At 34.9% G+C, this 11303-nt stretch overlaps 1 protein-coding gene across 1 annotated transcript; it reads left to right on the top strand.

The window, feature by feature from the left end:
* The first annotated feature begins 7504 nt into the window (after positions 1–7504).
* LOC128238595 (uncharacterized) lies at positions 7505–10993 on the top strand. The gene is made up of 4 exons (XM_052954674.1): positions 7505–7665; positions 8320–8484; positions 9494–9582; positions 10340–10993. Exons 1-4 carry the CDS (start codon positions 7560–7562, stop codon positions 10655–10657), a joined length of 678 nt encoding a protein of 225 aa, XP_052810634.1. The 5' UTR covers positions 7505–7559; the 3' UTR covers positions 10658–10993.
* Positions 10994–11303: the final 310 nt, after the last annotated feature.

Consider the following 11303-nt stretch of genomic DNA (forward strand, 5'->3'; position numbering starts at 1 on the left):
CGCCAATATTTATTTACAATGCTTCGGGTTGATTTCATGTTCACATTAACGATGCAATCGAAGTTAGAGCGAGCACGACCTCCGACAAGGACCGAAATCAAAACAGGCTCCAAACGTTGGTTAGAATAAGAGTTATTGTGAAACAGTATACCCTAATCGCCGCTTTGTCAGAAACATGTGGAAGATTGATGGGAGGTGTTATTAGAGATAATGCATTGATAATGAATTGTTGCACAATGTTGTTACGATAGTGACGGTCAAGGTTTCCATAAGACTGTTGACTTTGACCTTAGCCTTTGATCGACTGATCTCAAATCATTAGGAGTCATCTACTGCTCAAGGGTAACACATAACGAAATTATCATGGTCCTAGGTAAAATCGTTCTAATGTTATTATGCGGACAAGACTTGGTCTACCAACCGACCGACCGACTTACCATTCGACCGACCGACATTTACCAACATATACGGCCCTTTTTCAAAAAGATAACATCGTGGTAAGACAATACCATACGCCACCCGGGAATCGAACAAGGGTCTGAAGAATAGGAATACCACTACATAATCATCGCAATACGTTCACTTCTTTCCTTCACTTCACCACGAGGGTCAATTATCACACAGCGGCCCGGTACGCCGTGTATTAACCTCTTAAATACATATGTTTGTTTTTCTTATTTTGTAAGTTTAAAGTCTCCTTTTGTAAAATTTTACCTGTACTCCAGTTGTGCATTCTTATTTCCTTCTGGCTTGACTACGATGAGTAAACTCACTCTCAAATTAAATTTGTTTTTTTTTAGAGTTAGCAAAAAGGCAAACAACATCAAAAAAGTCGCCCTAACAGTCCACACTGGTTATAAAACACTAGCATATTTTCCTAAACTGCGTTCGCGTTTGCCTCCCTTAGGATTCTAATAATAAATATGTTCAAGCAGATGAATAAAGTTGATTATTTAGTTGAGACATTAATTCGAAGTCGCCAAAATTGATTTTAAAGCGAAAATTGAATTTACGTGCCAACGTTCTACCGGCCGCAAAATGATAATCGGTAATCGGTCCGGGCCGCAAAACTGATAATCGCTGAGTCAAGCAAATAATCGCGGAATCACTGTACAAATGTGTTACTATATATAGTAACATATGTATTAATCTAAAATAATGCCTAATCGATATGCATCGTAATCTGTCTGAAGCCATTCGATTGAAAAGAAACAGTTAAAATTAACCTTAAACGGTACGGACGTTTGCCAAACTCCACGCAGTGTTACTTCCCTCACAGTACAGTTCTGCCACCATGCAAATAATGTGGCCGTATACAGTACTGTTAAGACCAAACTTTACACTCTTGTTCACTAGGAGTGCACTGGTAGTGAACAATTTGTGTACTATGGATAAACTAATGTAGTCTGTAGTTTATCAGATAAGCCAGTATTGATTTTCCTGGTCCACTCAGATTAGCCTTACTATATTGATTTCATTTTACTGATAAGATCATTTCCTCTAGCATATCATTGTTTAACTTGTGATAAAACATTTTAGTATACTGCATTTATTGATGTTGATGACTTTATGATGATCATCATTTAATGGGCCAGTAACTAGAGACAAGGGGTTTCTACCCATCATTTACTGGTCATATTTGTCATTTTTTTTTAAATTCTAATGTAGGTGAAATAAGAATAAAACATTTCTTAAATAAATCCAATAAATTTCTTTGTAAGCCAATATTTGAAAATAAGGGTGTTATCAATATAATTGTGCTACTATTGTAACATCCAAACATTTTTTTTTGGTAATTCAGACATTTAATTAAAGTCAATTAGTGATTACAAAATAATAATTCTGAATCCTAAGTATATAAGTGAACAGCACTATTATATATTCAAACAGTGAATGCAACTCCAATGTTTATGATAAAAAGGTAATTGTAATTAAAAAGAAAAAAAAATGCATGCAGTGTTGAAAAAAAAACTTCGCCTTAATTAGATTTAAAAATAGAAGCTCAGGCTATTTCTTTAGAAACAGATTTTTACATTATAACTTCATCAAGGTTTATAAATACTAATCTAGATGATATTGCAATTGTCTGTAACCTTTCTGTATAGATGTTACGTAACTATATTCACGATTAATTTCATTACTTTTCATAAATAAAAATCTTAAAAGCCTAGTTTGAGCATTTGATACTGAATGTATCTATTTATCTTTATCTATAAAAAGAGCACAAAAGGGAATTATCCTACCAAATGGCCCACTAACCAGGCATTAAATTTGAATTTCAGAAAATGATAAAATGCTTATTCATACTTTTGTAATGAGATTACCCATTGTAACAATGTTAGCCCCAATAGGTCGAGGCAATAAACAATACACAGGAAGTATCAGGAACCCTGCTGTGATAACTTAAAAATGGCAAAAAAGGGAATTATCCTTTGCACCCAACCCTTAACCAGGCATTACAACGAATATGAGTTATATTAAACTTGCTATTTGATGTTAAAATACATGATATGCATGGTTGCAACTGCTCAAAACCTATACTCTTAACAATTTGATTAACAAATGATGAAAAGTGTCCTAAAGTTATAGTATTTTTATTTTATAATGCAGTTGCAAAATATAATTAATATAACTATTTTCCATCTTTTATAAAAACATATTTTTTAACACCTCCTCTCTAAAACCAATTTCGTAAAAAATATATTGAGTTGCCTAGTTGTAAGAAGATTGTCATGTCAATTCTCTGCTGTGTATCCCTTGTTTATTGCACTAGTGTCATTGCAGGGGCCAATTTCCTGTGTATTTGTTACATATAGATACTTAAAGTATCATATCGGTAAAGATTGGGAATCATTTTTAATTTAGATATTCTTTTTGTATTTTTACCTCACTACACATGGGATAATTGTTTTTTTATTAAAAACTATCAAAACAGAGAGAGAGAGATAAGAAAACTTGAACATTTGAAAAAAATAAATAATATTTTTTGTATTTTTACCTCACTACACATGGGATAATTGATTTTTTATTAAAAAACTATCAAAACAGAGAGAGATAAGGAAACTTGAACATTTGAAAAAAAAAAGAAAAATATATAGCTGAAATCCAATTTGCGGTAATAGATTTCAATGTAAGTGGATATTTATTAAATAAATAAATTTCTAGTGTTTACGACCCCCAGCACCATACACGGGAAGAAAGTTACACTGGTGAACTAAACATTAAACAAAGATAGAAAATAACGTTTCTTACAAGAAAAATAAAAACGGTTGAACATAGCCACTACTTATTACTAAGTTACCAAATCCGCATTCGGAACTCTGCCAGATCCAGTATAGGAGTACAAACAATGTTCTTCACGTTTTTTAAATCACAAATCATTAAGCTTTAGACCCAATAAAGATGGTCTGAGATGGTTTGACCATGTTCTTTGAGTCACTGCTATCTGTTTAAAAAAGACAAAAGAAAAAAACCTTTCCCGAAATCTATTGATTTCAGTTTGTCAAAAAGGACATTTATAAAAAGAAATTCTTTAGAATATTGCACGTATAAAGTATTATTGAAATCAAGATATATAAGCGTCGGGGACATGTTTTGCCGTTAAAACAGTATATATTAAGGCGTTCATGTTTCCTTATATTTAATTGCATGGCGATACATTTACACAGGCCCTATACCAAAACGTCACCAAAGCAAAACGATTACGTTGTCAAATAAACTGAAACCAAATGTAATATTTGAAATGAACATATACGTTGGAATAAGAAAAAATTAAAGTTAAAAAAGTATATCCCTCAATGAAATGGCTGAAGGGATTTTTAATGACTGTAAACTTCTAATCTCATATTAAGTGTTTCAAGATTTTCACTGTTACGTAGATGATAAGGGTTAGAAACAAATACTGCCGGAAAGAGCTGCGATGTGGTAGTTCTCCATAATTATATTTATATTCTAGGATCATATTTTGCATTATTCTTCAATCCAATAAGGAAATCCAGCCAACTTGTAGGACCCGTAACTATTCTTCCTGCCTCACATTGAAGTTTTTCGAGTGTTTCTTTTTCATACTCAGCACGATTACAGCATACTACTGATGCACGTTCGAGGATTTGTCTTAAGTAGGAAAGGTAGATTTGATTAGCAAAGTTAAAGTTTCAGAGCTTGTACTAAACCAAGTATCGTCTTTGCAGAAGTAACAATGTTTTCAATATAATGTGCAAAAATAAGTTGGTGTTGTATAGTCAAAATCAAGTTATAGGCGCGGTTTATTTGACATTGCGCAAAACATTGTTGAGTTTTTGATGGATTGAATTGCACGAGCCATTATTTTGACTAGTCAGAAATGGTTAACATGTCGGCATTTATAGTGTTCTCCATATGTATCGTACTAGCTGACGAGACAGCAAGTGAACTTTCATCCGCAAAAGTCTAGTAGGGCTTTGGAGTACTTCAGATATGTCATTAACATATTTTAGAAAGAATAGAAGACCCAAAACAGGCCCCTGTGGTACACCTTCTGTGACATATTAAAACGGAGAAAAGGATGTGCCAACGAACACTCGTTGACTTCGATTTTGTAGGAAATGGGATATCCAGTTGATTATATTACCAGTTATTCCATACTCTTTTAGTTTAAAAATAAGGACGCTATGACAAACTTTATCAAATGCCTTAGATATATCACAGAAAACCAAATTAGTTGCTTTTTTGTCATCGAATGATTTGCATACTTGATTGTAGATATAAACAGTTGAAAGATTGTAGAATGGTCAGGTATAAATCCTGACTGAGTCTTGAAAATGAGAATGTTTTTGATGCATATAGTTGTATCTTTCCACAGCTTATTAATGATATAGATCTGTAACTTGATAAACAAGCACTATCGCCGTTTTTAAACAGAGGCTTAAGTTTGCTAATTTCCATTTTGAAGGATAAGTACATTCAATCAGAGATCCATTGATGAAAATACACAGAGGAGTGTATACTTAAGATAAAGTAGCTTTTATATGAGTTCATACGAGTTCGTTATGTTATAAATATTCTCTTTCTATGAAAACGATTCATGTATGTATTGTGCTAGTAAATAAGCATGTCACGATACGGGCGTATTCTGAATAATGGTGAATGTATTTGCCAAAACACGAAAATAATTGACTATTTTTTTTATTTTTTTTTAAATGAAAATTGAAAGCTTAATTCACGCGATATAAAACAAACAACTATACGTGCCATACATGAAATGGCTAAATTTAAATTTCACTGATTTCAAATGAAGGTTCTAGGATTAATTCATACTCATGCATAACCCGGACGAGAAAAATACTAGGCAATACTAAAATATGCGGATGTGGCATCTTAAACGAGTTGATCATGAAGATAGACGTGTTTTCAAGTTGAATATATTAAGTATTTTCCAGTCTGGGCGAAATAGACCTCATGTCAGAAGCAGTATGAATTTGAGTTATGAGGTGTCCGGTTTGAAAAGAACAAACAATAAATATCCGTCGGTTTTCTGCCGAAACACTTAAACCAACGTCATGATGTGGAGGCAATTATTATATTGTTCGTAGAGCAACATAGCTCAATGATTGTTAGTATATTCTTGGAAGTTGTTTTAACCGCAACACAACTGACCACTCCTACTGAAGTAACTATGGAAATTGTCAACATGAACCGTCATCTACATGCATTTATATCACAATTAGGCTGTAAGTTCAGTTCTTCCTAACGAAGTTTTGATTTTCTGCTTGCGTAAGGAGGTGTTTTTATTACTATGAACTAAAAACACTGTTGATTAAGATTAAGATATCCCGATCCTTCCTACGAATTAGGTGCCGACCCAACCGTTTTATAGACCGTTGGTAAAAAAGTTATTTTTAGTATATGTAGTTTAAAACACCTTAAAAGCTTATCATAGAAAACAATTTTAGAGACATTCACCAATGATGAAAATAACGCTCTTATATAAAGCCTAAAAGAAATAAAGATAAAAGCCTACTTACTCAATCTTGTAACCCTAAAGAAACCATTTCGTTTATGCCTGTAGGATGAAGGTCAAGGTCACTTCTACTTGAAATAGAAGAACGATTGGTACTTAATAATTCAGTTAGGTTCGACATACTGCGACCCAAATTTTGTATATAGAAAGAGTCTATAAAAACCTTTCATTAGATTGTGATTGGACCCCTTGGGTCAAGGTCATTGTCACTTAACATAGAAAAAAACGGTTGGTAGTGAATACTTTTAGCTAAGGTTGACATATTGCGGCAAAACTTGGTAAATAGGATTATTTGTTTGATAACCATTCATGAAATTACATTTGGCTACCCTAGTGTCAAGGTCAAGGTCAAGGTCAAGGTCACTATTACTAAAATTAGAAAAAATGTTGGCACAATAGAACTTTAGTTGGGGTTTATATATTTTGGCCAAATCAAGGTCACTGTTTAAAAAAGGGAAAAACGGCTGAAACTAAATAACTTTGGATAGGAATGACATATTGTGATCAAACTTGGTTTATAGCAGGTGTTTAGGTGGTATGGAGACTTTTCATAGTATTGCGTTTTGGCCGCTAGCGTAAAGGTCAATGTCACTGTTACCTAAAATAGAAAAACGGTGGTTACTGAATGACTTAAGTTAAGGATGGCATATTACCAAACTTGGTATATAGGAAGAGTTAAGGGAGACCTTTCATGGGATTGCGTTTGTTGTCCAAAGGTAAAGGTCGCTGTTTTTTTAAAAAATATAAAACGATAGAAATGAATAACTTTAGTTAGGGTTGAGATATTGTGACCAAACTTGGTATATAGGACGAGTTTATTGAGGAAAATGCTAAAAAATAGTTGAAACGGAATCTCACAACGAAGGCTGAAACTTTTCAGTCATTCATTGAGAAACTGGTTTCGTCACGGCGTTTCTTGTTTTAACACAGTAATGGTGTTACGCATGTATCCTATTTGGTTGGCACAAACGCATGAATCACGGAACAGCCTCTTGTACTACCCTCTACAATCTTGTTAAACTATAAGAGAAGAAGGGGGGGGGGGGCGGCGCTTCGTTGGGGTGCATGCAAGAATGGTGACAAGAAGTTAAAAAAAGAAGAGGACCAGGAACGTGAGCGGCAAGATCAGCCTTGTGCTTCAGAAGTAAAAATACATTTCAAATCATGTGGAGAAGACAACGGTTTTTTTTTTTGTGGTTATTTCATTCCAATTCTTCGAAATTAATCCCAGATACTTTGCGACCCTTCAGTAAAGTCCTTGTTAGATTAGTGAGAATGGTTTATCCGACCGTCAATGTCCAGTGTTGAAGTACTTTTGAAGTACGTGAAATGACTTATTAATTACGAAGTTTTTTTCCCTTTGAAACTTTGCTAATTAATTTCCTTACTCATTTTTTTAAAAAAGCAACAATGAAACGAAACACATAAATACTCAATACATTAAGCACGGAAGAAAATGCAGAAGTGGGCTGGGGGTCACATGATATACAGTGTACCCTATTTATAAGCGGCGGGAACCACCATTCGGCGCATTCTTCTGCGTTAGCACAACGGAGTCACCATGAATCGAGCAGCTCTAACGTTTTTGTGTCTCTGTGTTCTGGCGCCATGGGTGCGCTCTATGAGTGTGACCAAGGATGGATTTACAGACATGGAAACATTCACAGGTGTGGCAAGTTATACATTATATTATGTTATATATTTTTTAATTTGATGCTTTTTTATTATAATAATTAAATGTTCACATTATAGGATCGTTGTCAGGGGCGGGTCCAGGATTTGACATTAGAGGGGGCGTAACTTAATTAGGAACGTAGCCTTTTGACTTGCGGTCCTCCGTCATAACTGAAAAATATTTTGGTTTAAAATGTTGGCAGTGGTGTTGGGGGTACTCAGGCAAGAAATTATTAACAATATCTTGTTCGAAATGGACGTGTTATATTACTTTTTTCTTCTACATTGGAATAAATAGTAAACTAGGGCGATCCCCTGGATCCGCTAGTGGTTTTCAAAAACAATTCGTTCGTATTGATCATTATCTAGGGGTGAGGGCCTCACTTCTTCCAGTCCGTTTAATGAATATAGATTTGAACATGCCTTGTATGTATTATTGCAGGATACTTTATTGTATACACTGTCACTGTTGTTCTTGAAATATCGCCTATAAAATGATTGATATCAATGAAAACTGACACAAAATGTTTTACTTCTATTTATTGTGGCATCGCATTTAACACCGTACAAAGATCCGTCGTTTAAATTACTTTTTAAAAGATGGAAAGTATTAAAAAGAAGAAGCTATGTATGATTCTATTTCACAGACGGCGGTGAAGGCGGTTTGGCCAAACTATTGGAACTCCTGTCTTTAAGCGCGAGCGTTGATTTGAACGAAGCAGACGACACTTCTGACGAGGAGAGCGTGGACATAGCAGACGAAATCATTAAAGCGCTTGCAGAAGACATCGATCTTGATGAGATTGTTAAAGGTAATGTGTTTTTTACACGATAATAACGTTATCTGTTAACGACTGCCATTAAACATGCATGCTATGAGACCGCGAGTCACATGTTAAAGGCTAAAGGTTAAAGGTTAAAGTCCACTCTTTTATCAATTGATTTGTACGTATTCAGGTAGCCATGTGCAAATGTTTCTTTAAACGTAATTAAATACACAGTGCCACACTTTTTGTACCGTAAATTTGAGAAAAAATAATCATGATAAGTTCTTAAAAAAGAACGTACTTTTTTGAAAGAAAATTACAAAATGTTGAAATATGAATTTTGTTTTTGCAATGGAAATACTACAGAAGCTGTATTCAATATATAGTAACTATAAAAATAAATTATTTCGACCTTATCCAGAAATTGAAATCCCCAATTCCCCAACTTGTTGTATGGATTATATTTGGCAGATTCCGAATTTTATTTTGTATTTTCGTGATACTTTCTCGTAATTTTTGTTTTGAACAGTTATAAAATTGTTAATGAAATTCGTTTCCTTTAAGTATTGTAAACTTTAGTTTTAATTTTACAACGATTGTGAAACAAGCTATTGCAACTGATATTAATCACTCTCGTTGGCACGATGTTGCGCGAGAGTGTGGTCTTGTGTTGTGGCGGAAACCGGAGTACCCAGTGAATACCCACTTGTCTGGCTTGGTGACAACATACCAAACTCACATGCGCCCCAGCGGGGAATCAAACCCGGGTCGCCTAGGTGAGAAGCGAGTGCACTAACCACTGCGCTAACCGGACAACAATTGTGGACTTTACTTAACTAGATACTTATAAAATCGTTAGGAATTTGTCATTGAAACTTAAAGACTATACTTTGGAAGGCATATTTGGTGCAGCTGCTATGATATCAATAAAAAAGCATGATAATAAAAGTTCCGAAAATAACATATGTTCGCATGATAATTGACAAACACAAAATTAATGTCTTATGAAAGGATATTACCGTATTCTAGAATCTATTTGTCTACCCCCATGCAGGTTGCAGCAAAGGACAGTGCAATTTCTGTAACCAAAACAAGTTCCTGAAGGTGTGCGTCCAGGCCGGGTTGGTCAAGCTAGGTTTTCAGGTATACACAAATTAAAAATACAGTGAGAAGTTAAACATTTTGAAAAATGCCCGGCCGAATAAATGACCTGTTGTGTCTATAGGAACCACTCGTTTTAACATTAAAAACAACGTTGTCATTGGTGGAAAATGGCCGAGATAGCTCCAATTGATGCTATGTTATGTGTTCCGGCTGCAGTGTGTGTTTTTTCTGACCAATTTTGTGCTGAAATTCGATCCTGTTCCTAACGCTAAAACATAAACATTTCTCAAATGTGAAAAGGATTCTTTTTTAAATAAATTGTACACCGAAACAGATTTTGTATGTAAGAGGTGGTGTATTCTTAAAAAGGGATGCTATTTTCTTTTTAAACATTTTTGTTAAAATTTCTTGTTCTGGATGTTAAGTTTTGTTTCATAAAAAATGAATGATTCATATACTGTCACCAATTATTTGGACGGGTATATACTGACTTAACCAGTCGACTAGATTTGTGTAAAAAGCAACAAATTACATCAAATATAATTTAATACAGTCGAAATCGCTTTGCTTTAATCTCTCGGTGGCTCGACCTGGATGAACAGGATTGATTTCTCTATACTGACGCTTAGCATCCCCGCTTGGTTCGAGTTTCCCGAGGCTCAAGTATTTTAACCGGTCCCTGGGAGTTTTAGCCAACGGTTTTACTTTAGCCCTCTCAATTTAAAACTTTATCTTTATTTACTTGTAAACGAATTTACGCAGTTTTGATATGTGTATAACCGCTTTTCTATTTTAGTTGAGCGTTACAGTGAACGGCCACACTGTCTACAAAAAGGAAGTGAGTATCAAGAATCCCCCACCATTCTGCGTCAACAAAATCCCTCTCCTGAAGGACGTAACGGACTTCTGTATCCAGATCTACGACGTGGACCTCGCGCAAAAGTCCGCGTGCGTCAAGGTCTCGTTCAAGGTCAAGATAGGTCATTTTGGGCAGAAGATCTCGCTGAAGGTCGGTTGCTTCAAGATCCCCCACGCCATGTTGGAAGGGATGGACACCGCCGGTGTCGACCAGGGCAGCGCTCTGATGTTTACACCATACCAGAATAACAATTAACTTTCACGAAAGACCATGTTTAATGACAGTATATTACTGATATAATTGTGTGACTATGAATATTAGACCACATCGCAAGATATTTTCGTAAAATGCCAGCATTATGTAATGTAAGAACTTGGCAGCATGTGATAACAAATATAATCATGTATCTTTCTTCTTTAACTCAAAATGTTTGCGTGTATAAGAAGTTAGAACTGATTAAGTTCGTCTGAAGTTTATGAGTGAATGATTTGGTAGTTTTTCCACCAATGATCGACAATAGTTGTACGCAAAACTGATCCATTTATATGTATTTTGGAGAATAATTGAGAAATAAACCGTTTTATTACACTATATGTATTGTATTCAGTAATGATTTCCTTTTGAACATATTTATTCCATCTCCTCGGCCTCGGTGTCCAGTTTACTCATAACGTTTTTATAACTCAATTGGGTGTCCTGGGTAAATGCAGAAACGTCATATGCATGCATAATTAATGAGGTGAAACTCGGACGTTTGATTGGACGTCTGAGGCAAACATTAGACATAACAAAAATAGCCGAAGTTTCGATAACCATACCATTTCACATTAAAATTGTACTTCATCTTCTGAAGATACAATATCAAGGTACGCCGATCCTACCTGTCAATCAGACCGATCAT

This window comes from Mya arenaria, chromosome 6 (genome assembly GCF_026914265.1).
Source record: "Mya arenaria isolate MELC-2E11 chromosome 6, ASM2691426v1".
Classification (NCBI taxonomy): Eukaryota; Metazoa; Mollusca; class Bivalvia; order Myida; family Myidae; genus Mya; species Mya arenaria.